The sequence below is a fragment of the Sceloporus occidentalis genome, unplaced genomic scaffold, assembly GCF_023333645.1.
Source record: "Sceloporus occidentalis isolate IW3139 unplaced genomic scaffold, rSceOcc1.0.p SCAF_7, whole genome shotgun sequence".
Taxonomy (NCBI): Eukaryota; Metazoa; Chordata; class Lepidosauria; order Squamata; family Phrynosomatidae; genus Sceloporus; species Sceloporus occidentalis.
Window position 1 is genome coordinate 12,230,602 of NW_028316987.1, and position 18,588 is coordinate 12,249,189.

Sequence of the window (18,588 nt, forward strand, 5' to 3'; positions counted from 1 at the left end):
CCAAAATAAGCCTTGTTATGAAGTTCCCAAATTAGGAACCATTGAAGGAAAACATCCATATTTGCTGTTGTTTTGCACAGCATTAATAATTTTGTTGTTAACTGCCTTCAGGTTGACTTCAACCTATGGTGAATTTATGAATGAGAGACCTCCAAGTCACTCTGTCCTCAGCTGCCCTGATCAGCTCTTGCAGTTTCATGGCCATGGCTTCTCTGATTGAATCTATCCATCTGGAATGTGTTTTTCCTCATCCTATTACTCTCAAATTTACCAAGCATTATCATCTTTTTAGTGAGTCCTTTCTTCTCATGATATGGCCAAAATACAACAATCTCAGTCATCTTTGTTTCTAGGGAAAGTTCAGTCCTGATTTGCTCTTGCATCCATCGGTCTTTTTAGCAATCCACAGTATTCTCAGAACTTTTCTCCAGTACCACATCTCAAATGAATTGGGTTTTTTCTCATCAGCTTTCTTCACTGTCAAACTTCATAATCATAGACACACAGAAATGGGAAATATGATGGCATGGACAATTCTTAGTGTCATCTTTGATGTTTCTTCAGTTTTCATGTCTGCCTCCTCCAAATCCAATCCTGCTTTTCGTTTGATGTTCTCAACATACAAATTAAACAGATAGGGTGATAGAATAAAGCCGTGCCTGATTTCATTTCCAATTGGAAACCATCCAGTTTCTCCATATTTTGTCCTAACGGTAGCCTCTTGTACTGAGTGTAGAGTACTACTCATCAGGACTATCAAGCGTGGCATGCCTATTTCTTTAAGAGCAATCCATAGTTTCTCACGATCTATAGAATCGTATGCTTTGGTATAGTCTATAAAGAACAGACTGATCTTCTTTCGAAATTCTTTCCTATGTTCCATTATCCATTGTATGTTTTCTATATGATTCCCTAGTGCTTCTTCCTTTCCTGAATCCCCGTTAGATATCTGGCAGTTCTTGCTCGCTCTCTCTCTCTCTCTCTCTCTCTCTCTCTCTCTATATATATATATATATATATATATATGAGATAGTAAGACTTTTTGCTGTAGAATTTTAACCATCATGCTTGCATAAGAAATAAATACAAACGTTCTGTGATTACTACAGCTCTGATGTAATTTTCTACTCTTACTAGCAAAGTAGTCTTTGCAGAGAGAAATGTCCCCCAAATGTTTTCCTAACTTTTTCACAGACAATCAGACATTTGGCCATTGCAGTATTTTTTGCAAAAGGGTTTTCCCAAATGGTGATTTATTTTAAAAAGAGAGAGAGAAGGGGGGGGGGGGGAGAAATCTGTTTCTACCTCTTTGCTTACAACTCTCCTCTCTTTTATTATTTGGATGTCAAAAAGAAAAAATTAAGAACTGGCCCGGGGGGGGGGGGATTTCAAGAGACCTCTAATATCATAAGCAGTGCTTCAGTATAGCAAAACAAAAAGAAATAGATACTCGAAGACTGTTAATCTGAAGACCAGAGTGGCTTCTTTCCCAGTTATTTATCTGAATTTCACTTATTCTCCCCGAGAAGCTTGTCAGCTAGCTCTTGTTCTTCAGAGTGATGGCTCCAACTGCACATAGCTTGTTTATACCAATGTTGCTCAATCAGAGTGGCTACCTCATGGACTTTACTGGCCAGGTGTGTGTATCTTTCAAGTCCTCTAGTTCCAACAAGTTTTTGCTTGCTAGCTTTGATTTAATTTTAAAGTAGCCTAGCTACCCATGATTTGAACTACGCAATAGCACTCAAACCACTATAGCGCTGCTATATTGCAAACCAGAAGCCCCCTCCTTATTGTTGGTATGTTTTCTTATCAACAACCTGACTTTAGACATAGCTGAGGTGGAAGTATGGTTTATTCTGTTGAATGGTGCCAGCATCCCTTAGATAGTAGGCTTTTCTTCCAGTTCTAACTTTTGATGCAAAACAAATTGTGCCCAGTCACCTTTTTTGTCCAGTGTGTAAATACAAAGTAAAGTACAAAGTAAAGGTAGCGGAATCACACCAGAACTAAAAGCTAGAATTCCCATGACATATACATTTGCTTGCTTAAGCACATATATCCCTTCAGAGGTTATGATGCCTTAGCATTATAGCACCTCCACACTTTTGTGCCATATTTCCTTGGTTTATTTTAGACATGGGAATGCATCAAGAGCCAGCCTTTGATGGACTGCATTGGCAGGTCTGCTGCAACTTGAAAGTGATATTTCTAGACACCATGAGGAACCTTTGCTTTGTTTTGTTTTAGCAGATTTCTTTTTAACAGGATCATTTTTATGAGGCAAAAGTACCACCTTAAATTATGTTTGTGGCCCCAAAAGTGTTTTGGTTTTGGTTTTTTGGCCATTTTTAAAAACCATGGCAAAGGCCATATGCAGCCCACTGACTGTGTGATTTCCACCCTGGTTTACATGACATATACTGGTATTGGTGGAAAGGTTGTTTATCTCTGAACTCAACTTTGTTAATCTGGACTCAACAATGTTAATTTGTAGTTAGATCTGCCAATGGTATGTATCACATTTGAAACTGCTAAACAAATAATCCTGATAGCCACTTTGTCAAAAGCTTTATATACGCATCACATGTGTTTCTCTATTGCTGAACTTCAAGTACCTTGTTAGCGAATGCACAAAATCTCATCAGGTTCATCATTGTTTTGTAATGGCAGCACACTGAGACACAGTGCTGCATTTTCTTGAGCATGTCCTCTCCAGGAGCAGTTGGCTAATGTATGCCTGGAGGTCACTGATGTCAGGGGGTGTCTACACTTCAGGGATTCTCTCCTTCCATGTTCTGAATATGTACTGTGCCCTTTTGTTTGTTTCACAGAGTATGAAGACTTGAACATGAAGACTATGTTCTGTAAAGAGCAATGCAAAGATTGCTATTATTGGCGGGTTACAGACCGCCCGTTTGGGGCGGTCTGCACCCATCCCTTTCCCCGGTGTATCGGGGCCTCAGTGGCTAGACCAGCAGCCACTGAGGCCCCGATCCGCCGCTTTCTGAGCTGCGGGGAAGCGGCAAAAGGCTGATTCCCCGCAGCCTGGAAAGGGGTATCCTTGGGGCTTCAAGCCCCAAGGACACCCCGCGGGGGCGGGGAGGAGGAGATAGGGGCTGCTTGGCCCCTTTCTCCTTTGCGCCGCTGGGCGCAGCCGTGTGAAGGCTGCACCCAGCGGCGCAAACCAGGAAGGAGCTCCGATACAAAAACACATGCAAGAGACTAATAAGCTGTTCTGTCATCCACTTCAGATGCTCCTCTCTGTGACATGTTGGCGCGTTACAGACGGCCCAGAAGGGGCTGTCTCACGCCGCCGCCGGTTGCAGCGTCCGGGAACCGCAGCAGCCAAACGGCGCGGTTCCCGGGCGCTGCCAAGAAGGAGCGTGAAAATCGCGCTCCTTCTTGCTCCCCGGAAGAGACGCCGTGAGGTGCTAGTCGCGCACTCACGGTGTCATTTCCGGGGCGTGACGTGTGGACGCAGAGCATCCGTTACGTCAAGATGGCGGCGGCCGTGTGGAACGGCCACCGCCATTTGTTATGGACAGAGTCCGTAACAGGAGTAGAGGCGTCTAGAAGAGACGCCTCTTTTTTAAACTGGGATGTCCTGGGGACGTCCCAAATGGCAGTATGTAACCCGCCGTTGAAAGTGGTCCTCCATGGATTCTTCATTCAGGAAGAAGCATGAAGGAAAAAACTTGGAGATCTGAAAAGATCATATTTGACAAAATAAACTTCAGTACTATTTCAAATTCATAAAAACTCAGGTATATATCCAATTGCTCAGAAAAAAAAATCAGAATTAATGGAAAATTCAGGCCTCACTCTCTTATACGAAAGCTTATTACTACAACTTCAGTAATAAGATTTCCCACCTTTTAGCTAAAGCAATGAGTGAACGGTTGAGAAGAGAACCATTTATTCCATTGCAACCACCACAGGCAATGAGACTATTTCTTCCAGCGATATCTTCCAAAGAATTTCATGCGTTCTGCTCTTAAATTATATTCCACTAAAACACCTTCTACTTTAAAATTTGGTTATTTTCTGAGATCTCGAGGGTAAAACGTAGAGGCATGTAAAAAAGGATGTAAAGAGTGAAGCAAAGGGAAACGATCCCAAACAACTTAGAAAATTCAAGTAGACATTGTGGTTTGTACTCACACTAAAGGCGGGATGAATGAGAGAATAAAGGGGAATCAGTGCGGGTTCTTTTTCTTCTGCAAGGAAGCCACACCACGCGGAAGCCACATGGTTTGGTAGCTGCAGCTTCCCTGCTGAGAAAAAAATGCCACCGCCAGCCCGGACGGAATCTGAGGTATGAACCGGGCCAGAGTATGGTACTTACATTGACCCGTGGATAAGTCGACTCAGGTTTTTGGGGTCAATTTTTTTTATCAAAATTTCTAGACTGATACATGAGTATATACAGTATACCCATTCCAAAAACAACAGAAGACAACTCAGACGTTAACTCTTTCAAACCAATTGCCTTAAACCAAGACACTAAAATCTTCACATTTGTTCTAGCCAACAAAATCAATAGATTCATCCTGGACTACATAAACTCAGACTAAGTTGGCTCCAAGCCAACATGGCACTTAGCAGATCCGATTCCCCAAGTTCTCAGTATTATCCACCACTCTACCCTGTCAAAGACACCAGTGGCACTTCTATCTTTAGATGTGCCTAAAGTTTTTGACAGAGTGGAGTGGCAGCATGTTTTTGTGATACTACATGAAATGAAATTTGGTTTAAATGTTCTCTTGGCCCTGACATGGGCTCAACTGCCATGATCTTGAACAATGGCATAGGCACTCCCCAGATCAAATTGCATCATCACACCAAACAAGGGTGCCCACTGTCACCTCTTTTGTTTGCTAATTCATCTTAAACTCTGAAATCACGGATGCCCAAGTTCATGATTACCACACAAAATTGTTTTATAAGCAGATGATATTTTGATATTGTTAAACAATCTTGAATTAGCTTTCCCAATTTAAAGCAGATAGATATACTCTCATCAGCCCCTCAGTTGACTATGCTGGCTGGTGATAAAGGGAGCTAATCATTTAAAATAGTTAGAAACTAGGTTGTGGAAGGTTGATGCAACCAATTATTATTCTAGAAGGATCAATTTAAGACTTGATCTGAAGGCATCTGCCTATATCCCCATGTCTGTCTCACCTTTCTTCCATTCTAAAGAGTTGCATAGAGTTCTCATCCAGACATGGAAGAGACCCAGACCTGCTTATATTTAGCATGATTTGTGCATCATGGGTATTCCAATCATGAATAACGGGATGTGGAATGAACTTTGCTGAAAATGCTAAATGGCTCAATCTGAGAAACAATGTTTGGTTTGTGAAGACAAAGGCTTTCATGGCCGGCATCCATCGTTTTTTGTGGGTTTTTCAGGCTATGTGGCCTTGTTCTAGAAGAGTTTCTTCCTGACGTTTCACCAGCATCTGTGGCTGGCATCTTCAGAGATCTTTCTCTCATCTTTTTCTGAAGATGCCAGCCACAGATGCTGGTGAAACGTCAGGAAGAAACTCTTCTAGAACATGGCCACATAGCCCAAAAAACCCATTAAAAACAATGTTTGGTTTAACATTACATTCTAGATGAGTTAGTAGTGTGATTTGAATGCAGATGGATTTTGTATCTAGCCCAACTGTCTCTACATCCCTTGTCAAAATGAAATGCAGCATGAGTAGAGAGTACAAACAGGCACCAATCCAGGATGACTCAAGCAAGTGTTTTCAGCGCCACACTTCCTAGGAAGGCAAAAAACACTTAAGTACAGTTTATTGAATAGCCCGAGGGCCGTTTCAAAATACTAGTAACGTAGTATTAAAGCAGTGCCACACACCTATATATAAAATGTAAATATAGTGCACTAGGTGCAATAAACCCCAATACAATATAGATACATATGAATAACCTGAGCATGCACCAGAACCAGAACATGCACCACTTGTATACAGCTTATACATATCTAAAAAGTGTACAATATATGCTAAAAGATATACTAATAAACAGGTAAAAATAAAATGGTTACACAATTGAACAGTAATATGTAAGATAGTTACCATAGAAAGTAAAACAGAATTAAAATTGAAATTGAAATGGGAGGCAGAAATAACATAAAACATCCGTCATCGTATGTCAAATCTGTTCATCACCCTTACAATTAACGCCAATCATCTCCACATATCTAGATCTCAACAGTGATGCTTTATGAAGGAACCGAGCTGTGGCAATAGAGATTTCTGAATCTTGTCCACTCATAAAGTATGATATTCTGATGTGGGTATCCCAGAATATTGTTCGTTTAATATAGGGATGAAGGTATTGATCCCTTTCCACTTGGTACACTTAAGGAAAATGAGACTTTCTGACCCAGGGGAACAGTTATATCCTTGAAGAAAGCAGAACCCATTCACAGCTGATCTAATAGAATGGAAACATTGTTTGGACTCAGGTTTGCTTGTTTGCTTGCTTGCCTCAGCCTGGTAGATCTGCTAGATCCCTGTGTTCCAGCAAAACAGTGTGAAAACCTTAAGCTCTCTTAGGAACGGTTTTCCATATCCCACTACCTGTTTTTGAAACATCAACTATTAAAAATTCTATTGATAGTGACTCAGAAGGAGCTTTTCTGTTGAGAAGATGTCATAACTACTCCTGTTTATAAGAGATGATGATCTATAATGAAAATACAAAAATCTAAATATATGTTGTTGCTTTTTCTCTTGCAGATGTTCTCAAACAATGATGAGGCTGTGATCAACAAAAAGCTTCCCAAGGAACTGCTGCTTCGGTAAGCTGCCTTCTAGTTTGTTCAAGGCTACAACAAAAGTTTGAGTAATAGCAAAGCCTTTGATAGACTACACCTGAAAACAACAACCTGAATTCTGCAACCTTGAAAGCTAAATTCTATACATAACTGAAAATGGTGTACAATGGTGCAAGCATTTCTCAAATTGTTTGGTCTATCAGTCAAGTTAGTTGTGAAGACACCTTTCACTGTTAGCAGGAAAAAAATGGGCAGTGAGTCACCCACAACATTTTGGGCAGTTAGAAACATGGTATTGGTATATATTGTATCAGTTCCATTAGCAATGATTTCAATCTTTTTTAAACCCAGTAATATTATGTTCAATCTTTTGTTTTCTGCCAATGCTTAGTTCAGCATGTATGCACTCTGTCTTAAAGTTCAACAAGACAATTAATTCAGTCATTTCATTAATTTTGGATTCATAATTCCAATTCCAAAACACACTTGTAATAACTGAATTAATCCCATTCTAATTCCAAATTATATTAAATGAGATTATTTGTACACTTTGCTTCTATTGTGAAGTTTTAGATGAGTCAGTATGTTTAATATTATCCAGTATACTTCAATGGTTGACTTACTCACTATTTCATTCAAGTTTGGAGCTCCCAAATTTTATCTTACTTTTCTAGTTTGGATACGTTCTTTATAGTCCGCTTTTTGCTTAGCGCTTACAAGATTTTTCAATGCTCACTATTTATCGCTGGGATACTGAAGCAACACCCCATTTCGATATCTTTGGCTTCCCACACATTTGCTCTTCCCTGGAAGCCTCTTTATATTTATAGCAGGGTGGCTAGCGTTTGCCTGCCTCAGTGTTTTAATAGGTCTCAGCTCGGCTCTCTTGGTTCTCCCAGCTTCTGGCTTAGCGGCTTGGTTTATCCCCTTTGCATTGATGTGCTGCATGCTCCATGCTTGGGGTTCTTGCCTTGCAATTAAACAAACCAAACAGTTTGAGCCTCCCTGAGGACCTTCGCCTCTTCCATACCAGGAAGAATTCTTAATGGTCTTCTGTTGTTTTCTGTTGCTTTGGTAGGTTTTATTGTTTTATTGTTTTACAAGCCCTCTGAAAAGAACAGATTGCCGTAGCTCCGACAGCTCGCTCCTCGTGCTTGCGCTCGCCTGCCAGAAGTTTCCAGCAATGATAAGTTCTGGGAGAATAGATTCTTGGTTTAGTTTTCTTTCAGTGAAATAGATTCAATGAATCTGTTTACAAATTTATATGGCTAAAGTATTGGAAACAGACTGCTATACACAAGGCAGCACAACTGTTAATCTAGATTCCCCAAAAAGAGTACTTGAAGTCAAAGTGCAACTTGGCCAGTTCTCACCTCAACATTCTTAAGTCTCCGTATGAATAAATTCAAGCTTGCAGTAATTTTTGAAATGTTTTTCTCACCAATATCCGAAAGCACAGGAAATATAATTTTAAGCAATTCAAAATTGCCCAATGACAAGTGTTCACAATGCCTACAGCCAACCTTTTATGTGTTCAGTAGCAGAAAAATCAATTAATTCTTATGATGTAGGTGGCCTGTACATAAAGGAACAGAAATTCAGATGGAGTCTTGTCGCCACAGCCTGAGTCCCAAATCATTCCCTTCGGCAATTTGACTGTTCTAAGATCAGTGTCATATGCATGAGTACTGGAAATGTTCTGTATTTTAAGTTTGAGGAAACTGGTAGATAGCTGTAAAATCCCTCAAGTTTCTTTTGTTTTTGTCACAACAGTTAACACAGCTCCCCTGGTGGAATTAGTAATACAGTGGCCCCTTCCTATATGTGGGGGATCTGTTCCCCACCCCACCCCCAGCCATATGGGAAAAACTGTGTAAAGTTAAATCCCTTTATGTGCTATGGTGGCGTGTTCCCGTGCATGGCGTCGCGTGGGCCACCTGTGGCACCCATGCCATTTTGTCCTCCATGGCTTGCCATACGCGTAAACTCAAATCCGCGTGCACACTTTACTGTAATAAAGTTGCATTGAAGCTAGAATTTGATCATTGGTTTATTGTTGAAACAGAATGGGTGAATCAGTCTGTTTCTGTCCCATGTCAGTTTTTTATGTGTTACTTCATAAACCCATTCTGTCCAGTTTCTTTCTTAATTTCTTCTTTTTTTAATCTGCATAAAACATGCATTAAATACATATTTCTAGACTATTTTCTCCAAAAATTGAGTTTTTGTTTAAATGAGATCAAAAATCAAGGATTTGCATAGGCTAAAGAATTAAAAGGAAAGATACATAATAGTGATGTATAATATTTTTGTTAGCTTCTGTTATAGTACAAATGGAGATGGGATGGTCTGTGTATTCTGTAATTTGTTACGATATTCAGAGCTGAAGAAAATTGCATGTTATATGGCTAGTGAATTGACACAAATTCACATCATTTTTATCATTGCACCTAATAGATGTAATCCTACAATATTCTTATTCAAATACTATAGATACACACAGTGGTAAAAGTTGAGCATTGCATCATTTCCTGTTGCTGTTTGGAGGGAAATTAAGAAGTATGAGGTGAGGGGGTTCTGAGTGAGGTTGAAGAGGGCTTTAGCAGGTTTGCAAATTAAAATTTTGAAGATTTGAGGGGACTGTTGGGGCAACCGAAGTGGGGACTGGGGACTGAATGCAGCTCATGGGTCACACTGTCCCCATGAGTCTTTTTGGGGTAGCCCACCAGTCTCTGATAGTTGTGCATCCCTGCTCTGTTCCCTGTTCATTTTTTTTCTGTGCTAAAAAGACTCAAAATATATTGTAAGCTTTCTTTGTGAGGAGTTTCTCCAGACCCATTTTTGAAATTCTTTGTTTATAAGTTCTGTTGATAATTTCTGTTTTGCCAAATGGTTAAGAATAGCAATATGACTCTTTAGAGGAAAAAAGGCAACTCACTGTGGTTAGCTCTGCCACTTATGAGGGCAAACCAGCAATTAATGTGTACCTTGATCCAAAGCAAGAGCATCTGAAACCAAACATTCAGATTTCTTTTGACACGTGAGCTCCTCTCAATTTTGAACAATGTTTTTTTATCAACTTAGTGCTAGCTTGCTGTCAAGGAAGAAAAGAAATGGTTGGGACAGCACTGATTTATTTTATTGCTTATTCCACATTTGTAGTCAAATTTTGGATTTATTCCTCTAATGTACCTTCGAATCTATCTAGAGTATTTATCAAGATGTGCTTCAGTTAAAGAATGTGCAGGCAGAGACAGAGCAGAGTATGGGGAGCTTTCTCATTTTATCCTCACAGCTTTGTATGATAGAGTACACTGAGAAAAGGGATTTGTCCAGCTCCAGTACTCTATAACACAGTATCTGTTGGACAGATTTCTCAAGTGATTGGTACAATTTATCAAGGAAGCCACACACTTAGTAATACAGTATAGAATTGCCATAGCAATGTGTTTCCCATGAAGCTGAAATGCAGACTGGCCTGTTCATGCTTGGGGAAGGCATCTTAAAACAGGCTGTTACAGTCAATGCCACAGTCAATTGGTTCATTTTGAGTGGGGATATTACAGTATTCTTTTATTTTTTCAAAGCAGTAATATCGCTACTCTTTTAGAATTCATCCTAACAAATGGAGTTGTGCATTCAGCATTCTGCCAAACTTTGGTTTTGAACAAACAAGTAGAATTGAGTTTATAAAAAGCTGAAAATATGAAGAGTTACAGTTTCAGAAATGGAAACTTTTGTCTGTTTTGTGCATACTGTAAAAATGCATTAATCTAGATTGGCAGGGCTGCCTTTGAAAGGGAGCCGTCTCAAAGGGACTCTCTTGTAAATGGGCATCAGTTTCTGCACAAAGACGGGTGTGTTTTCATACAGCACTGCTGTGTAAGTTCTTGTTCCCTTGTTGCTTCATTCCAAAGAATGTCTTGACATCTCATGTACGGGGGTGTTGAGTGAACAGCATTATTTTTCTTCAGTTCAGTTGCAATAGCATGAACAACAGGTGATTTCTAACCATGATGACTTTTTGTTGGGATGCCTGCATTGTGTCTGAAACTGAAATCTTATTTGCCCCTTCGCTGCAATTTCATCACAAACTGCAAGTCCAAGAATGAAATGCTGGGGATGAAAATAGAAGATAAGAGTATCATGCCAACACTCATCTCTTTTTTCATCTCTCTTTCTGTCTCTAATACACATAATGTTAAATGGTAGTAACATAATTGTAAAAGGCAGTTATGATCCACATAAAGTTTAATAGTCAAAGCACCAACAGTGGAACAAATCTGGAGCCTCCTTCCCTTCCAATAAACCTAAGAATTCTGCTTTATAGGATAACCTGAGGGCTTGTCTAAACTAAGGATATACACCAGACTCACCATTGTCCTGATGTGATATGTCTAGAAATGTACAACAACATCCACAACAAAACCAGTTTTAAGGTGTTAATCCATTTTAAGAGAACCCATGGTTTACTTTGATTCTCTTGGCTGTCTGGACAGCTGGATTTCAGCTGGAATCAGCCCAATCCATTTGTCCAGCTAGCAGATTCAACACCATCTTGTACTACCACCAGTACCACCACTTCCATGCAGGCAGGAGTTTTGTGTAAAGTCTGCACAGTGTGCCATCATTTCTGCTGAGGTTGGAATGGGGTGGCTGTGCAATCATCAAGGAGGAGATAGAGTGACCTCTTCCTTGTTGATCACATGGTAGGGCACCCCATTCTGACTTTAGCAGAAGTGACAGCCAGGATCTAACAGGGAGCTGGTTGGACAGTGAGGCAGCAGCAGCAGTGACAGGGACTGGCCAGCAGAGCTCATACGGTGTCAGCCGGCTGGTCCATGCACACAATGGCACAGCATGACACCATGTTTGACCGGTCGATGGCCAGCCCAGGACATAATGCTCAGCGAGGTCCTACAACTCTTGCATTGTTGCATTGTTCAGTTTGTGTGCTTTCCATTCTTCCTTGTACAAAAAAAATGGCTTGGATTTGAGGTTGTTTTTTTTTTAATAGCCAATCCAATTCAGTCCCACATTTTGTTGAACAAGTATCTGTCTTGACCATCAACCATTATATTATCAGGTGAAGTATAAGAATATAGGAACCTATGGACTGGAGTTTTGTTTTGTTTTGTTTTGTTTTCATTCCAGTGTTGCTCCATTTTTGCTTCACTTTGCCTTGAGCTGTCAGAGACAGAGAAATGACATAGCTAAGTAATAGAACACATGCTTTGCATGTAGAAAATCCAGGCTCAGTAACTGGCACCTACAAGACAAACTCTGAGGATCAGTTTTGGTGGACCTAGGCTAAATCAGCCAATGTGAAGAGCATTCTTTATTGTGCTTTCTTTGTTTCTAACTTTTCTGATCAAACAAATGTTAACATATCCTTACAAAAATAAATGGCAGACAAATATTTTTTTAATAAAAAATTGAAATGCCCATGATATATAGTCTAAAAGTTAACGGGGAAGTTTAGAGCTTTTTTCATTAGGTGAAAATGAATTGTTTATATTTAGCGAGTGGAATACAGCTTGAGTCTCTCTTATCCAGAATCTGAAATATTCCAAAAACTCAAATTGTCCACATGGATGAATGAAATAGTGACAGCGTTGATTTCTGATGATTCATTGTACATAAACTTCGTTCCATGTACAAAATGATTAAAAGTATTTTATACAAAATTATATTCAGGCTATGTGTATAAGCTGTATACAAAACATAAATGAATTTTATATTTAGACTTGGATTGCACCTCCAAGATAATCTCATTATGTATATGCAAATATTCCAAAATCTGAAAAAAATTGAAACACTTCTGGCCCCAAGCATTTCAGATAAGGCAAACTCAACCTGTATAAATATTGCTATTTAAAAATGATCAGAAATTTTATGTACATAAAAAACACACCATTAGTAGCTCTATCTCAGTGGTTCCCAAACTTTGGACCTGCAGATGTTTTTGGCTTCTGAGAGTTGAAGTTTAAAACATATGGAGGACCAAAGTTTGGGAATAATTGTGGAAGAAGGAATCATTGTGGTAAAGTTATTGGTTCCATGTAACTATAGAATTGCCTGCTTATATGAACTCTCCCTGGAAGCCAAGATGATTAATTGAGACTGTCATATTTTGGCTACATCATGAGAAGGCACAATTCATTAGAAAAGACAATAATGCCAGGAAAGGTAAAAGACAATAGAAAGAGAGGAAGATTGTACACCAGATGGCTAGAATCAATCAGGGAGGTCCCAGGCCTGAATCTACAAGACCTAAGCAAAGTAGTGGGGCTTTATAACATAGCAAGGCTATGTACATGCAGAGGAAGAGTTTACTAAGGGTTGAATCATAGTGTGAGGAAGAGTTTGCTATCCTGAATCATAGTTGTATGTGATTTAGATGATGAATATACTCCCACATCCTCCTCTCTGGAATAAATAACAGAGAAGGTATCTAAAAATACAAGAAAACTACAGTACTACATAAGATGTTGCCTTACATTGGTCCATCTAGGCAAATATTGTCAATTCTGGCTGGTAGTGGCTCTCCTCACTTTCAGATAGGATTTTTTTCTAGCCTCACTTGAAAGTTCCTGATATTCCCTTGGTGGTTCTCTTCTGAGTATTAATCAGCCCTAACTCTGCTTAACTGTGTTCAAAATGGTATGGTGTTTATATACAACATAAAAGAGACAATCTGAAATATTGTGATCTTGATCATTTTGATCAGTCTTACATTGTCTCATTTTAGTGCCCTGCTATACAACATTCTGTTGCTAAGAATATCTGTATGGCCCATCATTTTGATCATATTCTACTATTGATCTCCTTTCTCTTTTTGAATCCTGTCACTTTCTCCATCAGCTTCTTGTTTCAACTTCTAAAGGCTTGCATGATTTAATTCACCACTATTTTTCAGCCAGCATTTCCTCATTATTGCCCTGTTTTCTCTGTATTCTTCTGAAATATCTAGGGACTGCTCTTTTAATTATTATTTTAAAACCTTTAGCTAATATATATATTTGTTTTCTAACGTCTTAGTTTCATTTTACCCTTACAAATTTGTATATTCAGAATATTTGGACTATTGCTTAATGATTTTGTATTAGGCCCATATATATATTGCTGTATGCCTTGGACAGTGGTGTCTGTTTCACTGCTTTATTGTTTTATTTTTTTATACACTGCAATGTATATCAGTGGCACTAAATAAATAAATAAAGGCAAGCAAGAAATTCCTAATTTGTAACACATAATATTTTATGCTGCTACTCTTATAAATGAATGTGTGCTTTCTCAGCTGTAGGAGCATATTAAATAATGTTAATTAGATATGTATTTTCAGAATGTGTGGATTGCCTAGTAACAGCTACCAGGTTGTGGTTATGTTAGACTGTTACAGTGGGACAACAAAAAGACTTTGTGGCACCTTAAAAATAACAGTTTTTATTTCTCATGTAATGAAATTTGCTGTAGTGCAAAAAAGCTTGAGCCAGATAAAATGTGATGGTCTTTAAAATCAACAAAGTGTTTTGCTGAATTATCTAGCTCAGGAGTGGGAGTCACATGTCCTATGCATCATCTGCATTACAAATGTGGATGTTTTCTCCACATTATTAAGGTGAATTGCATATTTATGCACCTCAGTAGTAGCATGCATTCTAATGGATTGAGCATCATCAGCTTGGGAAGGAACCATACACCCCACCTTAACCACATAGATTAATACTGTGTTATTCAGAGTGGTTGCAGGACTAATTGTGGTGGCAATACATGGCTGAAGTTACTGTGCACACTAGGCCTAACAAATGCATCACTGAAATATACCCACTATGTCAATTAGGGCCGTTAATCAACTAACAGCATTTTAATTGATTACCAATGCAATTCTGTAACCACTTAATTGAAAGTAAGTCCAATTGGACACAGGCACACACATTTGTAAGATTGTGGTATAATTGTGTTGTGGTTAATTGGCAATTAATTCAATAAAAATAATCAATTTTATTTCCAGGGGTCAGACCTTCAATACTTAACACATTTGATTTGGCACTTATCCCGAACAGCTTGTTTCATCAGATGCATTGAGTGATGTCTCAGTTGGTAGATTATTGCACACATGCTTGGGTGGGCAAGTGGGTGTGGGGTGTGATCAGTGAGTTGAGAGTGGGGGGAATATGAAAAGTTACAGATATCCATTGTTATCTTAACAGTATTCATTAAAAAGCATAGTTGGAAAACAGTACAGTCGGCCCTTCTTATACACGGATTTTTTATACACGGATTCAAGCATACACGGTTTTTTATAAGGGACACCATTGTGCTATGTCATTATATTTAATGGGACTTGAGCATACACGGATTTTGTTATACACGGGGGATCTTGGAACCAAACCCCAGCGTATAACAAGGGTCCACTGTACAAGCATCCTGGCATAAATGAGCTGAATAGCAGACATAAAGCCATTGCCCTATGTGGATGTCTAGAGGGGAACCTCATGGGGGATTATAATCAGTAGGGTTAGACGCAATAGAAATCCAAGAAGTGCAAACAGGGACAAACAGCAAAAGAGTGGCCATTAAGCAAACAGTAACGAATAGACACAATCATTCTTTAGCAATTTGTCACTGTTCTTGGTTTTTGCGTTTGTTTCCTCTGACCCCACTGATTATAATCCCCCAGCCACAAGAATCTGTTGAAAGGTTCTTATTCAGCTAAAAATCAAAGCTCTAGTCTCAGTAAAAAAATCTAAACACAGAGTTTAATGCAGAATTATTCACATTTCTAAACTCTGTGAGAAAGAAATTAAGAAGTTTGTCTTTCTAATGGCGAATGATAGCTTTACAATCTGCGTTTTGTTTCCAGGTTTTTAAAGAGTACATTTATTGATGATCTAAATTTATGTGAATCATGTCAAACCATTAGTCAATTAGGAGCCAGATTGACTGAAAAATTACGAGGTCATTATCTACCTTTATCTAAATATAATATCTAGCTGCTCTATAATATTGGTTTACTTTCCTGATCCAGCACATGCAATCCATACAGAGGGAGATAGGCTTCTATGGCTAGACCTAGTACTGCCATGCCTCCACCAGGATTTCTGTATGTCCTTGTCTTACACACTGCATAGTATTTCTTTGAAGATGCAGGAGCTTCAACATAGTTTTCTATGGTTTCTTCACTTCTATGGGTTGGGCCAACCTTGAAAACCAAGCTGAGCTGTTCAGTCCCTCTCTCCTGCTTTTCTGTCTTCAGATATTCCACCCTCCAGAAAGTGAGCTATTTAAATAGAGTCATTAAGCATCATAGGTCATAAGGTTAATTAAACATGCAAGGGATTGACATAGTATTAGTCTTAAAAACAGAGCTGGGGAGATGGCTAAAGGGAAGGCAGCCTTTGTGTCACTAATGGAGCTCTCTCTCTCTCTCTCTTTCTCTCTCTCTCTCTCTCTCTCACACACACACACACACCTCTGCTGCTGCTGCTATTGCATTGTGCTATACTTTCTCTACACCTTCCTCCTGAATATTCACAACGTATAGGGAAATAGTTTGTTCACATGTCTCAGTGAAATATTTTCCATTTATTACTTACACCTCCCAAAGAAAACTTTCAGATATACTCTGCAGATGAACAGGCCAGAAAACAAAGGAAGCCACTACTAAAATGAGAATTGAAGTATTTTTGCTATAGATTCAGTAGGAGTTGCTTTTAACCTTTTAAGCCCTTCTTGTCCATGATACATACCTCTACTAAAAAAAAAATCCATAATGCAAAGGATCCCAGTTGCTTACCAGGGATTCTATAACTTGTTGTAGTCTTACCGTAGGTTCAATTACAGTAGCAGTGTGTTCAAAATGAAAGTGAGAAAGCTCTGTATGTGCTTGTTGAACAATTGGATAAACTAGGGAGTGCACTGAAATGTAATTGCTTTCATAACTAATTTTACAGAAAATAATTCCCCATCAGGAGTCCATCTTAGCCAAACTGTTTCCCTTTTCCTTTTTTTGCTTTCTGGGTCCCTCTAGATGTTCTAGCCATGGTGGAATGGTAGTAACTGTTGTTCAGCACATTTGGAGGGCCCAGTTTGAAGGGATTTAATCTAGACTCCAGTTCATCTTGATGTTGCAAAAGGATAATAAGGTTTCAAGTAGCTTAATATATAGCATACATCAAAGCTGATCATAACTCAGTGATGATTTACTCCTTGATAGTGTCTGGACCTCAGCAGATATCTGAGCCAGTTCTGCCCCACTGTAATCACATCTCCATTCATCTTGACAGTGAGTTCTGTCTAAATAAGAAGCTTACATATAATTATGTCAAGAAATACGTCCAACAAATTATACCTTTACCTCCCTTCTTTTGTATCTTTCTCATTTCTCTGCACTACCCTCATTTTGATTAAATTTCTGATAATTTAGGCAATCTGGGAAACGGGTGACAGATATTTTTTTAAAAAACAGTCAAAAAGGACTAGGAGAAATGCACAGTAGTTTCAGCAGGTCTAGTGAGAGCCAACATGGTATAGTGGTTTGAATGATGAACTCCCACTCTGGAGACCCTGCTTGGTTGATCTTGGGCAAGTCACATGCTCTCAACATCAGGGGAAGGCAATGACAAAGCTCCTCCAAACAAATCTTGGCAAGAAACCCTCATGATAGTTCACCTACCATGACTTGATAGCACACAACAACAATAACAGAGACAGCCAGCATGGTATAGTGGTTTGAGTGTTGTATTACAACTCTGAAGATCAGGGTTCAGTTGCTCACTCGGCTATGGAAACCCACTGGATGACCTTGTGTAAGTCACATACTCTCAGTCCCAGAGTGATTTAGGGTTATCATAAGCTAGAAATTAAGGCACACAGCAAAAACAAAGAGCTGTGGAATGGTGGAATCTAGTTCCATACTCAGAGGAATGCTGCCTAATTCGAATCTCATTCACCTCTGATTCAAGGTGGCAAAGAGAAGCTGTGTCACCAGTTCCTTCCTCCTAAAGCATGTACTGAAACAATGCCTCTAAGCTGCTCGGACTTAGCTAAGAGAGCATTCACATTGAGCTTTTAGTCAGCTTTCAGTGCTGTTTTTAGTCCTGGAGGTGCTCCTATTCTTGGAAAGTTTGCAGGGATTTCTTAACAGAAAGGGCTGTGTCTAACCCTGGAAGCTGTGCTGTCATGCCTATCTAAGGATAATAGAAATAGATTCAGATTCATAGCTAATTAGGGTTTTTGGGGTGGGGGGTTGTTTCTTTGCCTTTTGGTAATTTCTTTTTTAAGATTTTCTTGCCTGATGGTACAGTATTTCTTTTCTTAGGGCTGGATATACCATTCAGGCACATTTGGACAGAAAAGAAGGGGAATCCCAGGAATTACTCTATCAGGAGGAACTTGTGTATGAGGCCCTCAGTTCCTGTTTAAAAACCATGTAACAGCAAGAAAATAAAACTCATTATATTAATATGCTGTGGAAACTAAGGGAAGGGCAGCTTGCCTGTCACAGTTCTGCAAGAAGCACAAGGAGAAGTGCAGCATGTGATTCTGGGTGCAGAATTCAACTTCCTGAAAATCCCCACTTCTATTTAAAACAAACCAAAAAAACTCTTTATGCCATGTATATATAAGTTTGAAAAAGTCTGCTAATATTTGCTGAACCTGCTAGATATCTCTTAATAGCTACTGAATAAGAGCAAAGAGCTGAATAAGATTTCCATTGGTTGGAGGTGAAGTGTCAGTCTTCTGCATATCTCTTTGCTGACAATAGAATATTCTTCAAATCCAAACTC

The 18,588-nt window shown here is 39.1% G+C and overlaps 1 protein-coding gene across 1 annotated transcript in view; it reads left to right on the forward strand.

The window, feature by feature from the left end:
• Positions 1–18,588, forward strand: part of FBXL20 (F-box and leucine rich repeat protein 20) — an 86,835-nt gene that overhangs the window by 36,496 nt on the left and 31,751 nt on the right. Inside the window, exon 2 of the mRNA XM_089531929.1 lies at positions 6,759–6,820. Within this exon, the coding sequence (XP_089388055.1) occupies positions 6,759–6,820 (62 nt within the window). The remainder of the gene's footprint in view (positions 1–6,758; positions 6,821–18,588) is intronic.